The sequence below is a fragment of the Photinus pyralis genome, unplaced genomic scaffold (assembly GCF_008802855.1).
Source record: "Photinus pyralis isolate 1611_PpyrPB1 unplaced genomic scaffold, Ppyr1.3 Ppyr1.4_LG3a, whole genome shotgun sequence".
Classification (NCBI taxonomy): Eukaryota; Metazoa; Arthropoda; class Insecta; order Coleoptera; family Lampyridae; genus Photinus; species Photinus pyralis.
The window spans coordinates 13,851,823-13,870,019 of NW_022170509.1; the positions used below are offsets into that span (position 1 = coordinate 13,851,823).

Sequence of the window (18,197 nt, forward strand, 5' to 3'; positions counted from 1 at the left end):
GGGACTTGGTCCTTTTTGTCGCCTAGCGATGTCGCTCCGCTATTACGTCATAGTATAATAAACGTTTTCTATAGTCTCTTGAAGTTTGTATAAAAATTGTCTCGTGTATGATAAGTTACCACTGATGTTTTCTGAAAAAGAAATTGCAGAAGTTGGGCACAATGAAAAAGGTCGGGACGTAGATTTAATTGTACAAAAATACACTATTTATACGCTGTCGAATTTTTTTTTGTAATAAACGTTTTATATAAAAGTTTTTGAGTTTGTTTCATTTGCGTTTTTGTCATACTATCCATACAGCTTTTTGTCGCAATATTGACGAAAACCGTATGTTTTTACATTAAAAATCCTTAAGAAATACTAAAAAATCAAAAAGTCTTGTTAAAAAGTGTATATATTCACATCGACCGTACGGGAGCCACATCCACGGTGCTGCTTTCTGATTGGTTGCCGCCATTCCCGCCATTTATGTTGCATGCAGATGTAAGGCGCGCGCACGATTCGAATCCCATTTCCAATAATAGATTGATTTCTTATTACGGTTAAACAATACGCAGACTATTAATGAACGTTTAGAAGTATTTAATTATTTTTCCGATTGTATTACTCCATTACCTGACACTTTACAGAATAATGCGGTAATGAAGGAAACGTGCTCGATATTGATTCACCTAAATAAGTTAATGCAATATGAATAAGGTACAGCCTGTCACGAAACAACGCACGAAGGAAAACGTTATCATTCATTTTCAGTGTCTGAAACTTTCCCAGTTGGTTAAATAACAAAATTATTAATGTGCTAAAATGTTATTTTTTCAAGTATGGAAGAAGAAGTAAAGGTGACTTTGAATGTAGCCGCTTGTATTTTCCCGCGCTATTAATTTCAAATATTTTATTTTGCTAACGGTGCAGTTTTTTAAATTAACAACTGATTGGTCTTATTACAACACCGAAAATTATGCTAAGTCTGGAATTTTTATTGATTATTTGAGATTCGTAAAATAGAACCACCATCTTGTTTGTAATTTAGATTATTTTTATTTTACAATTATGTACTTAAGGCGGCAGATAAGTTAAATGTATTTGAGGTGCTTATATTAGATTTTTTTTTGGGGCGATCAATTAGCAATTGCCGGAGGGATCAAGAATTTCAACGTCATCGCTAAAGGTAAACAATTTTGTTGGCCGAATGGAATGTTAATAATTTACGTTGACAGGTGCCGAAAGTCCCTTTATGCGTTTTTGCGTTATCGCCATCGTTCGCTATTCATGGATGCGATTCTAACGTATTGCCGGCGTCGCGGCGCCCTGCCACCACTTTCTGGCGCCCTCTCCCTCCAACCAGACCGCGCTTTAAACCTCACAGAACTTATTCTTACGCATTAGCCAAGTATCTCACAGGTAGGTAGGTAAAACCTGATGTGGCGTTTTTGTTTGTATTGAAAGCGTAGACAAAGAAAGCGCGTTCACTTCACTCATAAATATATCGAACGCAACGAATTTATGTACTGGAGAAGGTAATTTTGTGATTTTATCCAGGGCGAGTGAAACGCAGACAGCGAGATCTCCTGTCATTGCAAGAAGTATTAAACACCCTGAAGGAAGTGTGGATATCGCCCCAAGGTTTTTCAAAAGGGTGGGTAAGCTATTATTATAATTTTTTCACCACGCTTTTGAGCACCTACGTGGATGTTACCACAAAATTTAAAACTGCAAACGCTTGTTTTTGCGATGTAAGGCGACAATAATAATTCGCAAGTAGTTCTGCCTGTGTGCATTTTTTAATGAAGGATGTTCAGGTCAGCTACCGCTATCTGGGGTAAAGTTTAGAGGAGCATTTTAGATTTTATGATAAATCTGTGTACCAATTTATAAGTGTGCATGGCTTTTCTAATTCTCACTGAAAAATGCCTATTTTGATTAATGCGTGCCTACTTATTTCATTTGACTATAAATAACGCAAATATGCGAACAGCTATGTTCCATGGCCTAAGGGTTGGGGAGGTTCCCTAAGAATAGTCCTTTTTTTTTGTAAAATGTATGCCAAAAAACTGGGACGACGTTCACTGGGTACGTTAACTACAGGGTCTCTTAATCTACTCACAACATTCACCACAAACAAGGGTGGATACCAGGGTGCTATATTGAGATGTGGTGTGGGACCTTTGGGAGATATCAGCGTCAGTGTCGTTCTTCCCATTAGTGGCGGATTACTCGCCTGCTAACTGTCTTTGTAAGATACAGAAAAAATCGCCCTCCTTGGTGCAAGCCTCGACTTCATAACGAATCAAATAACAAAAAAAGTAGCTCACCTGCTCATATAAGATAACGATCCGAAAGCGACACAGCCGTAGGGACGGACGAACGGACCCAAGGAGGGGCGCACAAAGTGACCACAACAGCACATTTTTTATTTTTGTGGAAAGGCTTTAAGACCTTGGCTTCGCGTACTCGCAATCCATTTTCCGACATACGTTTTCAATTTTCTTTTATAAGAAGCATCTTCTGTTAAAATTGTGCGAGGAACTAAGCCGGAAAGTCCGTGCACAATCGGTTGCTTTAAAATAAAGCGAAGAATTAGTGAGACCAAAAAAATAAAGATTAATTAAATGAAAATCACAATTAAATCAATATACCTATGTATTACCTAAATTTAACTGAAACGGCGGAATGGTACGAGAACTCGAGCGCCACCAAGGGATTTAACCTTGCCCCTGGTCTAAACTAAAACAAAATTACGACGCACGGCCCATGCGGCGAGCTCCCTAGCGGGAATGAAAGCAACAAAACAATTTAATTACCGGTGTCTTACGGGAAATCAAATGCATTAAAACGAAACACGAAAGAGGTACGATGCAAGAAAAAGCAAACGCTGTAAATACGGTGCGATACATTTAATGCAAAAGCAAAAACTAAACGGTATGAATGCAAAATAAATTTGCGGAAAGTATCAAAAATTTATACGGCGGTTGTAACTAGCAAAAATGTAGAAGGCAAACAGATCCCCATCAAACAACGGCGTTACCTTTTATAAAACTTCGGCAATTTCATGAAGGGAACGCCGGTTCAGTAAGAACTTTCGGACGCAACCAAGATAATTGAAATATCTTTACGGGAACGGTTGCAAACGGCGAATTAATTACAGTTTTTGTTTACGGTAAAGGCGGCTGAAACAGAACTCTAGAAATTAAATCAATTATTTTTACCTTCGAACTCCTAGAACCGACATAAATACCATCGACATGACACTTTTCGTAACGAAGGGTCTCCAGATACCGGATGTTCACGTACCAGGTGGTCATGAAAGTATGTAAACTTCAAAGCGGAAAATCGGTGCTTCGTTACAATTGGTCCACAAATAAAAAAATTAAATTTGCGCATGCGCCACCTATTTTTTTATATACATGCGCTCATATTAGACTTTCTTTTTCGCGTAATTAGCAATTTAGCGATTTTTAATTTCCTGGCTCGAACTTGCGATCACCGTTTTTTTGGACATGTTTCATCAAATGTCGAGGTTTTAGATCATTTTAAGCAACTTTTAAAGAATACAATTTGTTTCCTTCTACGTACGTACAACATGCGTACTACGTACGTTGGCAATTTTCCGAGGTAACGGCTCGACGGATTTTGTTCAAATTTTGGATATGTATATTCGGCATACGGTAACAAAAAACGGGCCGAATTAAAAAAAAAATTTTGGACGCCGCATGGGCATTGATCTTTTTTTTTTGTCAAATAGCAACCTAAAATTTTTATTTATGTATTCGAAATGCCTTATTTTGTGTGTTTAACCGAGAAAAATTGTGCCAGGTTTTATTACAAAAAAACGGAGAGCAAATGTTAAAGATAAAAATTTACAGATTTCGCAATCCATGCAACCATCATTGGAACCGTATAACACCATATACAAAACACAAGTAAGCCTTATTCACCCGGGATCCCTGGCTCCACTTTTTTAATATATGAGTTTTTAGCGCCGTGACGTCATACAACTGTTTTTTTTTCAAATAGTAACCCACATTTTTATTAAGGAGCGAAGTTTTCAAATAAGAGTAGTATCGGAAGCAACGTTTCTTGACTGTAGCCAATACATGAATTATTAGCAAAAAATGCAAACAAAAGTAAAAAAAAAAGCACATGAAGTCTCAACAACGTGAGGCCCGAGGTATTTACGAGAGAACGTATCATACAAAAACTATTGACTATCGCGAACTAATTAGAATTATTAATTTAATAAAGGGCAAAATTCGTTTTTGTCCGAGTATTAAACAGCGAGTTATAGACGATACTTTTGAAGCAAGCATTTTTGTCTAGAAAAGATATCAGTTTCAGGGGATGATTTATTGGGGTTTTACCTGTAGCTGCATAAGTGAGACTACATCAATGATTGGTGTAGGGTAATGTGGTAAACGACGTAGATTTTCATGTAGATTTCGAAAATGCAATAAAATACAGGGTGCAGTTCTATTTAAAATATGAATATGAGAGTTCACATGCGGTAAACCCGGAAGTGAAATGATCATGATAACATTTTCTTTTGATAGGTCATGAAAAACTATGTTGGATCATCAATGAGAGCCTGAGTATTTTTAGGTGACGGTTTGTGTGCAACAGCCTGTATATTCCAAAAAAATAATTTTTTTAAAGCTTTTTTGTGGTATCCAATATACGTACTTTAAATACGTGGTCAGTGCCTTACTTCTGCATGGTCAAGGGGTCGTATTTTGTTTTAATTATTTATTCTCGAAGTGTACCGTTTAATAATAATGTGTAATGAAAACTAGTAGTCGTGTACACCATTTAGCTTGTGAATCAACTTAAAAAAAATGCCCCCCTTAACTATACAGAAGTACGCCACTGACGTTGTTACACGCTGGCTATTAAACGATTAATTAAGTGGACTGTATGGAAAGGAAATCGTTCTCGTGCCTTTTCTAATTAGGAAATTGACGAGAAATGTACTTACGCAATTAAATTAATGTGTAATATGAACCTTTCTTGGCAATGACCGGCAAGAGGCGTTCACTGTAAAATTCAAATTGACAGGACATATTAATAGACCAAGCGACAAAGACGGACGGTGGGGTTGAATTATCAGCCACGAGGAATTGACGGTTGCTAAATGGTTGGGGCTAACTGCTGATGGGCGACAACGACTAATTGTTAATTCTAATCATTGATTGTTGTCGACTTTCTTATTTGGCGACAAATGACCCAAGTTGGTGGCTTTGGTGGATTTCTAGCACGCAATCTACCCTTCTCGATTTCCATTTTTTTTTCGCACATGGTTGTTTCCAAGCCCACTTTAAGTAAGTTGGGAAGGGAAAACGGAAGGTAACGAGGTAAAGTGGTGCATATGGTAAACGAAATGTTAAAGGGAAAATTAAATTACAAAAGGGACGCAACAGACGTGTACTGAAGTAGGTAGATGGTAGAAACTTTTTTTGGATACCATAAAAATGTTGTTTTGAAGATGTTCCAGACAAACTTTCCACTCTGTATAACTAGTGCAAGCTATGGGTATAATAGATTTTAGGTTGTAGTACTGTTTCAGCGATAAGGCGAGTAACTATAGCGCATTTTCCATGGATTGATCAGCAACTACCTTCCGAAAGGTCATGTAACGATGTTTAACAAGGAAAATAAGTTACAGATTAGAAAGTTGACATTGCGCATGCGCACACCCGATTTTTACAATAAGCTAATCTTTATATTAGAAGGATATATGTTTAAACTTTCGAAACCTATCTGTTTAAATGAGGGCAGTCTGCGTATGCGCACATCTGATTTTTACAATATGCGATATGCTTGTCTAGAAGCATCTGTGGTTAAAATTAAAAAAAAATCTCTTCAAATCAGAAAGCTAAAAGTGGCCATACTAGCGCATTCGCCTTCCAACATCAGTTGGAAAATGTTCCAACAGTAAATTTGTATCCAGCTAATTAAACTTAGAATTAATCGTATTTCACTTGCAGGTAGCTATTACTTTTTTTATTCCGTATATGAATACCCGAATCGTTTATTATTAAGTGTCCATTAACTGGTCACCTGGCATATCGATTGACCAAATATCGACGGGGATTATTAGTTTTTTATTTTTAAATTAATTTCATACTATCGGTAACGATACTCTGTAATTGTATGCTCAACTGCTTTCGAGTCGCAAACACGTATGTTTGGTTCATTAGCTGCGTCAAAGAGCAATTTACCGTTCGATCTATAAGGGTCAAAAGCACCCTGTTGTCCGTTCCCATTGTGAAAAGCGCTATATCTTATTCATAAATCGAGAAAACAGTAGGGTATTTCCTCATAGTTCTTAATTACTTATATTAATGGTTCGATTAGGTGGAGAAGTATATATATTTAGCCTCCACTTCGAATTCTTACACACCCCAAGTGATGCTGTTAAAATAAAATGCAACATATGGCGTATGATTCATTTTTCGTTTTTAATGAAGTTCATGGGAGATCGTGCCGCGCTTATTTTTAGATTGGTTGTTGTTAATCAGATTATAGAAAAATTTGATTGCGCTACGCTTACCCCGAAAGGAAATCGTGGACGCAAAAACGGGAAAAAAATTCTCATTACTAGGAACTTATATTAAACTTCCTAAGGTAGCTTCGACTGATATCTCGAGATTAAACTTTTTTATTCCCACAGCGAATATTTACCTATAGGAAAATCTCGATGATGTCGGGGAAAATTTCGACCAGTCACGTATCGTGCCTAAATGAATATAAAATATGATTCAGGAATTGCACTTAAAACGAGACGGAGATCTTCGGAATTCATATGAACAACTCCCGGCGCCAGAGACGCTAGGGAAAATGTAGCAGTTGAATACACGCGTTTGTATCGAACGTCCAAAGTGCTCATTAAACCTAATTTCGCGTAGAACGTTAATATTGATTAAAGTTTTTTGTTTTTTTCTAGCACGTTTTCAAAAATGGATGAACGTTTTTCTCGAAAAAATATCTCATCGTCAGATACTTCATCACCGGTTCTGCTACGAAGACGTCTGAGCGCACCTGAAACGATTATGAGAAAGTAAGTGCATTTGTAAGTCTTTCGCTTGCATTTTCTTTTGTATAAGTTTCAGCATTGATTATTTACGTGTAGCACGCACGGGGGTGTTTATGCAAAGTTCTCGTGCTAAGGTTTTCATATGCAGGGTTATTATGTTTCCGTCTTACATCAAGGTTAACTCTTTCAGTATTTTGGTGCAATTTCAATATTGTAATTCCACGCGTTGAACTTCTCATCAAATGAAACGAAAGAAAAATTGCTTTTGAGAAACAAGAAACTCATGCAGGACTTCGGGATATTCCACAAGGACTTACAGGGTCGACGATTGATTAAAATTTCTGTGTTGTCTCCGATCTGTATCATATTCTGCAGATTTATTTATGAAAAAGCTCCCAGATATACAAATTTCAATATCTTTCAACATGTTTTTATTTGAATTGGCGTCGTGCCAGAGAATCTCAATTACTATACAAATCATCCGAACTGGACGTATAATTAAATATTTTATAGGGATCCATCTTGAACGTTTTGGCTTAATTATTGCTGGGGTCTCTGTGTCAAGTCGGTCATTAATTAAGTTGTATATTGCTGACCACGTGTATAGATAAATTGGAAATGTTAATACAGGTCAATGTTTGTTCCAAATTACGTCCGAACAATTGCAGTATTATGAGACCTTTTCGCTAAATTTAGACTACAACTATTTTTGATGTTTTTTTTGCATAACTTGTTGGGTTTGGAATCCACAGATTCATCCCGTCACAAGGTCACATGTAATGACTACTGATGCTTCGATGAACTAGGCAGCCTAGCACAATCATGCATAAGGGAGTGCCAATATGTTAACTCAAGAATCATAAACAATGACCTTAATTAATATAAAACGCTATCAAATTCAAGTAAGCTCACTTTACCATAGGCATGGGGGCCTAGTTTCTTAATTCTCTATTGTCATCTGTGTTTCATAGTTAGCACCACCTCGTTACATTCTGTGCAACCCAGCTGGGTTCGAATACCTAGGTAAGTGCTGTTTCAGAAAGCCAGATTTCTTGTCTGCGTGGCGTTGGTCATATTCCCGGAAACCAAAATGACTGCGAAGTCGCGGATGATTTAATATAGAGAACGCCTTATCTTCACTATGGAATAAAACTAACACTCAGACGCCCGCTTTAAATTTCTTGTATTGATTTTTTTTTTAAATCCATGAATCCGTTGCAAGCGATACAGAAAAAGAGATGGGATCGGCTTTCTAAGTATGTCGATTTTACGATAATACTATACTATCCTCTTACAAATTTTGGAGAATATACAGTTTTTCTGTTTTGGAGTGCGTGTTCGGCCCCCTAACGGCGATGACATGAAATGCACAATTTTCATTATTTTCCCTTGGCCACTTTTGCTTGGTGACCGGGTACCTATCGTCTGCGAATGTAATGGATGTTTCAATTTTATTTCTTCTACTGCATTCTACCCCTAATTAGATGGGGTGTGATATGTAACATGCTAACTGTCAGGCAGTGATCCTCTTCTGGCCTCTTAAGAAAAGAGCAAAGGGCAACTCAATAATCAATAAATTATAAAACGGTTCTTATTTTCTTTAAGGCACCTCTGCTGCAATAGAATGACATATTAGAAATTGGGGGTTTGAGGACAATCTTGTAAAGTAAGTGGTTAAACCACATTCATTCACAGAAACATACTTCGTATTGATAGGGAATATTCAACTTTATTTATGCTCGTATATGAAATAAATTCAATGTGCTAAAGGAAAATTGACTGCATCTTTATAAACACCGCATACAATAAAAATAAATCGAACTGCAGTACGTTAATATGTTCAGAAATTTCAGGCGCAGGGCTAAAACTTTGTAAGCGCTCGGTGTTCACAAAAACACCAACTTAATGAAAATCGCAGGTAGGAGATATTAAATCGCGTTTATATAAATATACACCATTAAATGGCGTTTGAGTATAAATTTCTGGTCAATAGTTTTTTTATCATCATTCTATCTACGACGCTAGTTCAAATATACGGAAAGCGGTCACACTACAACGCTATAGTACAATAATTGTTTATGCACTGTCCTCGATGCGCTTTCGTGGTCGTGGATGCTTCAATATGGAATGGTTTGATCCCGTCCCCGGGACTTGGAAATGGTTCGGAATGTACGGACCGATCACACTTCTGGGCGTGGTTTCTCGTTGATTGTCTCTTGGACGTTGAATTAAAGTTGGTGCTCTGCACGGACCGCTCACAGAACCGGCTGGCTATGTTTCGTAATGGACATTTTCACGGCTTCTTTCTTGAAAATGCTGCTAAAATCTTCGTCGGCAATATGATGACAGATTTATATAGATGCTGACTCGCTTGTGGCTTAAATTCTTTATTTAGGATCCGCCTAACGGACTGGCGCATATTTTGCACTGCGTGACGCATTTTTACAAATTACTTAATTGCCCAACTCGCGCTAGCGTAAGCTTTTTGTCTTTCAACATTCGGTAACGAGTAGACGTATTTAACAACTGTTCTCGCTTTTATTTTAATTAGAATGACTCGCTTCATTTATCTCATCCAGGATATACACACGTACTGCAGTATCTTTCGTACCTGTTAACAAAAACTAGCCAGAAATGCCCAAAACTATTGGGAGAGGAGTAGGGTAACAAAAACAGGATATAAACGAAACTCGGGACTTTCATCAAGTACCCTGTAACGGGAGCCCGCTGCGGAGTCGAGAATTTTCTGTATGATTGTTTTGGAGTTTCTGGTCTTTATCTATTCAGTGTAATCGATTGTTTCAAAATTTTACCTGCGCAGAGGCGGGAAAGAATAACCCAACCGCAGAGGTAAAAGGCGGAAAATCAACGTATTCCTTAAATAGCAGGTGTGTTATCCCTTCGGATAACTTCACAGCATTTTTGTACAACTTTGCTCTTCAAAAAAATGGAGAAGACAATATATGCCGAATTGGGATCCAAAAAAATTTTAGAAGACATTATATGCTGAATTGGGATACGCATTTTTGTAAAAAAAAAACCTTATGCAAAGGATCGAACCCCAGTTATCCGGTTGCAAGCCGAGTATCCTTACCACCAGTACATTATGGCACAGATTCAATCAAGATAAAACTTAATTCGTATTCCGAACTGGTTGTAGGGAAGAGTCAATTTTCGTATGAATGCGGACGAGTCTGCCGTTTATAAAAAATATGCATCCTGGAAGCAGCAAGGAAGTGGTTGTGGTCTTTATTGTACAGGATTAGACAGATATTTTTTGGGTTTATTTAGCACATGTCAACCAACTCACTTTACATCTACGGAGCCGTGTTGAGAAGGGGAGCAAATTAAGGATTCATTTTAGCATGATAGCATGAAGGAAGGAGTTTTAGGTCGCGTCGCTTCTTTACAATCCCTGTTACATTCTGCCGACTGTTCAGGGTGATGGCACCCCTCGAATACCTTAAACACCGGAGTTAATGGAGTTTCCGTCTCACTGGTGCGTTGTCTTTCTTGCTTTAAATTATTCACCGGTGACTGTCGGGGTTGTATGAGTAGTAATGGTTGTATAGAAATTAAATTTAGGGAATACGCAATTGAATTACTGTCACATTCAAGTACAGGACACTAAATTAAGGGGTGGTTTGTATCTTCTATTTTGGATAACCATTGCTGTGCGCAATTGCGTGCGGTCAACTACACCACCCACACCTTCCCATCAGCTAGCTCAAATAAATCCAAAATTGAAACTTAGAATTTTTATGATCTCTATCCGTACGCCTCTGGCATTCGTTACAAACAAAATCCTAATAATGACTCGAAATTAATAATTTAGAAGACACGGTAGCCTCGATCAACTTCCGAAAATTCCAAGGAATCATTTTCACAAATTTTGTTTAACACTTGAGCAAAATCTTGGGCACAAATAGAAAAATCTGAACATGAAAACTCTATCTGGGTCGTACAATGTTTTCAAATAAACACAATTAATTGATTGACAATGACAAAAAATGTATTCTGTAACACATGCACAAAAAAAACCTGAAATAAAGAGGGACACAAGCCCGTTACATTTACTCGAGCTGGTTTGTTCAATTAAAGGACAAAATTTCTTTCTTATGGGTATTCAGACGGAAAACACTTCAAACTTTTGTTGATAAAATATCGTTCTAAAATGGTTTCCTTAACTACCTACTACCATTGCTTTGCACGTACTTTAACTTAACTACATCTGTCCATATTATTCTGAATCCGACGAAGCTGCATCTTCAAATAACCAAAAAGGTCAATTACTTGACAAAATTAGCGGTCAGAAACGTACACGCTGTTTTCCCGTTGCGAGACGAATGGCGTACGGCCTGAGGCTAACAAGCTAAATTTTTCTTTCTAATTTCGTATTTATCAGAACGCCACCGCCACAAAATGATCATACTCCTACTGCCGCCATTTCCAATGTAACACCAATAAGGGCGCTTGAAACGTTCCCTCTTCCATAACAAAATTACTTGCAAAAAAAGTCGTGCACCTGTATTCTTTGTTATCAGCATTAAACCACGTGCGTCTTGAAACCAATTATCTTTCTCAATAACACCCAGCGAACATAAATTTTGGGGTTAATTTGCTCTTCTACCCTACATGGTCTTCTGAAGGTTCAGAGAATTATGAGATTATGACGTTATATATAGAAATATGAACCGATATTTGCAGGGTCTTATGTACTTCAACTTCAACTTATGTACGTCAATGGGCATTAAATTATTTAATGCTCTTCCAAGTACACTTAGAAGTCAGGGAACAATAAAGTGCTTTAAAACTTCTTTAAAAAAATTTCTTCTAGTCAATGCACCATATACAATTGATGAATTTCTAAATTCTATTGATAAAAATTGCGGATCTCTAGTGTAATTTATATTGCATTCTTTCTTTTTTGTCCATTGTATTGTGTATGACCAACATTTTTTAAATTGTATTTAATTGTATTTTTTGTGTCTGACGTATCCTATGCAATTCAAAATTTGTCTTGGGAATTAATATATATTATTATTATGGTCGGTGTTTCTTGTGAGAACTCAGGTCTAGCCTGGTTAACTAATCGCACGGATTAAAATCAAGTAACGATTAGTGTCTGTGTCTGTGTCTGGTGAAGTTATGTAGGGTCCTTAAAAAAAAAAAAAAATAAAAAATAAAAAAATAAAAAAAAAATAAAAATCACACACGTACATTGGACATCTAGGGATAATGTAATTCGTACTTACCAACATACCTATTGATGGGCACAATAGCCAACGCTATCAGGAAAGAGGAAAACAAAACAAACAAAAAATCATTATAATAATTCCTGTAATTTTATTAAATGGAGTTTATTGTGTAAGTGTTTCTTTGGCTTTGCGTTTGGGTTGAATACGAGTGGGTTGTAATAACGTGGTGTGTTTCTGTGAAGAAGGAGTTTTGTGTTTTTTAATTGTATTTATGGTGTTTCTTTGTTCCTGAGGTCGTGTTTGTGAGGTTGCTTGGGTTTTTGGTGGAGATATTGCAGTATTTTGTGAGCCTGTGGTGCTGTTACGGTTTTTGCGTTTCGGTTGTATACGAGTGGGTTGTTTCTGAGAAGAAGGAGTATTGTGTTTTTTAACTTATTATTATTATTATTATTATTATTACTTAGTCATAGTTGTGTCGTACATTTTTGCTGTCGCATACCATAATATAATGATGTGATTTTTAGACACATGTTGGTACAACAACGATCTCAAGATAGTGACATGCATCCGCCTTCTGACGTACGAAGTTGTCACTGGCGATTGGAAAGTGGCATCGGTAGCGACTCAAATTTGAGTAAAAAGCGTGATATTGGTTTCATGAGAAAATCAACATTATTGAGACGGTTATGGGGTTCGTATAAGCCACTTTCGGAGCGAACTTCGCGATTTTCAAGTTCTTTTTATGATTGGCACTACGGAAAATCAAACGCCAGCTTGAACTCCAATACTTCTTCTCCTGAGCATGTAAAGTGCAAATGCAAATGTGGAAGCGAGGAGTTCAAAACGCCCCCTGTACCCCAAAAGGTCGTTAACACAAAATTACAACCCCAAGCTTCAGAACAGAAAATTCCGCCAGAAGAGTCTGCCAAATTGAAGTCACATTTTAGCTCTAGTCGATCACGGAAAACATGCCCTAGTTCATCATCATTGGAAAATCCAACAAGTTCCAACAATAGCAGGTCGAGCACAACGAAAAACACCAGCGTTACCGAGGCTGACTCAGAAAACTGTAGCACTACAACCACGGACAATTCTGATTCAGCCTACACCAACACTAATACTAACTTCACTGCCGCTTCAACCGATAACTCAACAGCGTACACAAGCGTATTTTCCGATCAGTTCATTGAAGAAAATGGAAATGTTGGCGAAACCGAATGTCAAAATATACCGCAAGTGAACAATAAGTTACTTCCTGAGGGATTAAATGATAATTCCACTCAGACTGCAACCACCACAAATTTAAATGTGATTTCTAACATTCAATTGAGCCAATCAACGCTAAACCTAATATTCAATCAGGTCATGCAAGACGCTCGAAAATCGTCGCACACTGACATTAATATAAGCGCAGTCAGTAGTCGTGACGTACCTACAGCAGAACCTCATGTTATCCAAGTCAAACAGGTGCCCAGCTTTTATTTAAAAACGGAAGAAGATAAAGTTGTCAACGCAGATCACCATCGGATCTTAAAATGCATGGTTAGCACTGCGCGAACTGATTTGTATGGAAAAAGCTCTGAAGTGCAAGGAACTGTTGTACCTAGATATTCAGCTGTACCCCGTACCACGTCGATGGAAGTCAACACTTCTTCGGCCGACTCGACCGACAAGGAAGACAATATTAGTTTAGTAGACAGCCTGGAAGGGTCATGTTCTCCGTATACAGATATGAATCTTAACAGCAGGTTTGATGATAAACCAGTCAGAGGAGACATTTCGCCTTTGTTACCAGACAATAGCATTAAATCCAATAAATATGAAAAGGCGTCGGTTTTCTTCATACCAATAGAGACTAATTCGAATACCGAAGTTAAGCCGGTGGCAGACCATCTACCGGATAAAGTGAGGGAACGGTTGTCTAATCGGCAGATTAGGCGTCAACAAAAGTGTCGCGAAACAAAGGACTCGGCAAAATCGGACAGCAATTACGTTAGTGCAAGTGATAATGGTCATCAGATGAACCTCGACAATAGTAAGCAAAGGTTATTAAATTCATTGCCCGACATTAACTCCAATAAGTGCAAGAAAAAAACCAAACCGCTACTGCCAAATATAGAATCAATGAAAAAAACGAAATGTAAAACCAGTCCAAAAAGTGAAGGTTTAGAAAAACCCAAGGAAAGGTCAAAGCAGAATAAGAAAAAAATCGGAAAACCTCAGTCAGACCAACACGAGAAACCGCCACACTGGATTTCAAAAACGCAACACACCGTTTTGGAACAGCTATCGCCGTTGTACATCACCAAGCGAGATTACGCCTACAGCGTTGTCCCCAATCGAATTTACCATAAGACTGAATTCACGAACTCAAATAAGCACATTGAAATTTTGGAGATTGTAGACTGCATCGAACCTTTGTCTCATCGCGAAAGTTCCCGACGACACCCCAAGACGAAACACTCCAAAATCCCGGTTTTGGTACAGTCGAAATTGCCAAGCATCTCCAAAAGTGTTAAAAATGAAAAGCCGAGATTTTTGGATTTCGAACAAGGCCAAGAAGATGACCCCAAAATTGACCAGCTAATTGCCAACATATTAATAGACGCTTTGAATAAGAACGAACCGCAAAGTTCACCCGAAGACAAAGCGAGCGACCACAAAGTCGAGAAACGTCCACCGGTGACCCCGCCCGCTCCTCTTCGACAATCCAATAAGTATCAACAGATATTTGAGGCGATCCCAGAGGAGCGCGCTTCGTTGAAATCCTCGTCTGAGGATGCTTCCGATCCAACTAAGCGTACCGAGAAAGAAGAGCGAAAACAGGGAGCAAGTGGAGAGAATGAGTCGTCCGTACCAAAAGGTTGGGTTACATTCTACACGGTTCCTAAAGGTGAAGACAGCACTTCTGAAGAAGGTACTAGTCTTTCACAAAAGTATCTGAAACTATAGTTGCACATAATTACAGAGCACTGAGTTCAATCAGTACCCAATTAGTTCAATTTTATTTAGGAAGGACGCATAAGTTGGTTGCTGATAGAACCGATTGTAAAGAAAATTTGAAATGCGACTACAACCAACACCTAAATTATACTATGGCCAGCCCTGATGATACGAAAGCACAGAATGTAGAGCAAAAGCTTAATCGTCAAATACATGTAGTTCCTTCAGTTATTCGTGATAGTTTCGATACGTGGAGTAGTAGCGATCAAGAAAAACATACGAAAATTCTATATCCTTTGCCATCGATTTATAAAAATCAACCGCAGAAAAAGAGCAGAGCGAGAAATTCACATTCATTCCCATCGAACAAATCAACATCTGGTAGGTATTTGTACAGGACACAAACAGAAACCCCCATAATTTTGCGTAGGTGAATGGACGGTGACCGTGAGCGGTGTAACGAGCGGACGAGACTTTGCACCCGATTTGGAAATGCGTCTCACATTTCCCCACAACAAAAAATCACTTCCAGATGACTCTGCTGCAAAAAAAAATGTTAGAAAGAAAGGTATTATACCTTTTCTTCAACTTTGTTAACCTACCAATAGGTGATTCTAGGCGCACCGGAGACTAATAAACATTCTGGGCAACTACCACACCTAAAGCAGAGAGGTGCCAAAACTACCAGGGTAATCTGAGGTAATTCATTTTAGCGATCATCCCAAATTGTTTTTCTAGTTGTGTGAAAGCGGCCATTTTGGATCAAACATTAGAGATTTTTCTATTGTGGAACCAAGACAAACACGTACAAGTACTAGAAGGCTTCTCTTAAATAGACCAAGAGGACATCTGTCACCTGGTGATTATCTAGAAATAGATACGGATAATAGGTATTGTCCAAAAGTACTAATTTTATTCGTCTTTATGGCGCATAGGGTTATTGTGTGTATTAATAGCATTCTTCTTACAGTCATATGGCGGAGATTCTTAGAAGAATTCCCGAATTATTGAAAGTCACCGGAAATGCTATTAGTCCTGAGCGCAAACCGCGAGCAGCCACCATGAGTGAAAAAGACCTTACTAAGCATGTGTACAGAAATTCGTAAATGTTATAAGTATTTGTAATTTCATATGAAATGTTTAATAAATGCATCTTAGTACCTGCCACACAAACTTTCTTATTGTGTCCAGCCATGTCAATGATACTATATCTGGAGAATTTTGACAGCAAAATCAATTTTTTCATCCACTTTACAGAGGAAGAGAGATAACAAACTGGGGAACTACCTATATTTTGGATTTCGTTGAATCTTTTAGAGCTTCTAACACAAATTTTACGTCATTTTGCCATAGCAAACTTACGACTAATATTTTAAATGATCAGTTGCGAATGGTGGACGAAAATGAAAGCAAATGCGAAATGTAGCAGAAGACGTTTCTGGGGCTCCCTCTTAGCATTCACCATCACTAAAGCCGCTTGGTGTAAAAAGAAAACCTGGGAAGCGATGTAGACCTCTGTAATCGCAGTCTGTTGGATCAATACTTTCAGTAAGTAACTATTTTTCATTAAAAGACGGCGCTGTGTTCTAGCTTCCAGCTCATGCTCCTCATTCCCAATTTTAAAACAAGTCACAGCATTTTTCATTAAATAAATGAGTGTGTAGGTAATAATTTCAAACATCGACATTCAAATTCGCTTCGAATTGAGAGCCTGCACTTTGAAATCAAACTGAAAACTCAACAATTCCCTTAATCTCAGTTTATTCTCCAATTTCCTTCTATAAATTCTTACTCTAGGATCCATAGAGGCAAATCAGTGTGGAATTCTGGTATACAACTTCTTTGAATTCATGGAACTATTTTGGAATTCTTATAGAATTTATGAAATTGGTAGCTCGAAAACTAGTACCTTTACTATGCTACTACTAGTGATTTTACCAAACATTCGGAGATCGTGGAGGACGCCGAGGAGGGTTTTTCTGCTGTGGTGCGATTAAAAGTGATAACTTCGAGACGCCCTCTGGTTTTCGCGTTTTGCAACTTGGACGTCCTACGGAGATGAAACCGTCGGTAGGTTGAGGGGAGGAAACGGCACAAGATCCGCGAACGGGCCTGCTTCCGAGTTTTTGTTTTCTTTACCGTTTAGAACGTGAAGGTGTACGGTTTATAATTAATTTTGCGCCTATTTTAAAAGTGAGAGTCTCGAGAAAGGTCTCAAAAGTTGAATTATTTTGCAGTTTTGGAAGTCATGGAATTCTGGAATTTTTTTACACTTTTGGAATTCTGGTGTACTATTTTTGCTCAGCGCACCATTCATAGGAAATTAAACTGAAAACTTAGCAGTTACCTTCATTTTCGTTCAAATAAGTTCGAGTTGTGAGTAGGGAATGCAATACCGGGATTGCGGGATCCCGAAATACCGGGATCCCGAAATACCGGGATCCCGCAGCAGTTTTGCGAGATTAATCCCGCACATAAATGGAGCGGGATCCCGCGGGATTTGCAGGACTGAGGAATTTGTCGACCAAGGGAACGACTCTGTTTACTTTGTTAATGAAACTGACAACGGCGAATTATTTTTTAAATAATTGTTAAACTTTTTTCGTTAAAAATGTACAATGATTTTTGAGGCACCTTAGAAGACTTTTTGTGCTTTACAGGTAAGGTTTTTTTGAGGTCTAAGTTAGGCCGAAAGTACTTTTTTGTTAAATATTGTGATAATTAGCGATTTATTTTAATACAGAAGTTAACCGCACAGAATTGCTTATTTGACAATTTATTTAAAGTTTTGCGAGATCCCGCAAATTCCGGGATCCCGCGGGATTAACATCTAACAATCCCGCAAATACCGGGATTGAGATTTTCCTGCGGGATTGCATTCCCTACTAGAAACCAATTTCGAAAGAAAATTCAAAGGGCTGTAACTTTTGAACTAGTAGCCCAATCTTGGAACTGTTTGAAATTATGGATTCTACAAGCCACATTCTATAAGAAAAATTTTTTCCGGGTCGATCTAGGACAATTTTTTC

The 18,197-nt window shown here is 38.0% G+C and overlaps 1 protein-coding gene across 2 annotated transcripts; it reads left to right on the plus strand.

Annotated features, from left to right (window-relative positions):
* The first annotated feature begins 294 nt into the window (after nucleotides 1–294).
* On the plus strand, nucleotides 295–16,335 carry LOC116165525. 2 transcript variants are annotated; one of them, XM_031480037.1, is made up of 11 exons: nucleotides 295–839; nucleotides 1,127–1,168; nucleotides 1,218–1,401; nucleotides 1,540–1,636; nucleotides 6,938–7,051; nucleotides 12,750–15,142; nucleotides 15,238–15,549; nucleotides 15,599–15,736; nucleotides 15,787–15,857; nucleotides 15,907–16,058; nucleotides 16,139–16,335. In XM_031480037.1, exons 1-11 carry the CDS (start codon nucleotides 822–824, stop codon nucleotides 16,272–16,274), a joined length of 3,657 nt encoding a protein of 1,218 aa, XP_031335897.1. In that variant the 5' UTR covers nucleotides 295–821; the 3' UTR covers nucleotides 16,275–16,335. The 2 variants fall into 2 exon arrangements, with proteins under 2 accessions (XP_031335897.1, XP_031335898.1); XM_031480038.1 differs by lacking the exons at nucleotides 295–839; nucleotides 1,127–1,168; nucleotides 1,218–1,401 and having other exon boundaries at nucleotides 1,540–1,640; nucleotides 15,907–16,071; nucleotides 16,125–16,335.
* Nucleotides 16,336–18,197: the final 1,862 nt, after the last annotated feature.

Coding starts and splice junctions, on each gene's coding strand:
- LOC116165525 (XM_031480037.1), top strand. Junction 7,052..12,749: donor CCTGAAACGATTATGAGAAA/GTAAGTGCATTT, acceptor TGTGATTTTTAG/ACACATGTTGGTACAACAAC. Junction 16,059..16,138: donor GAAATAGATACGGATAATAG/GTATTGTCCAAA, acceptor TTCTTCTTACAG/TCATATGGCGGAGATTCTTA.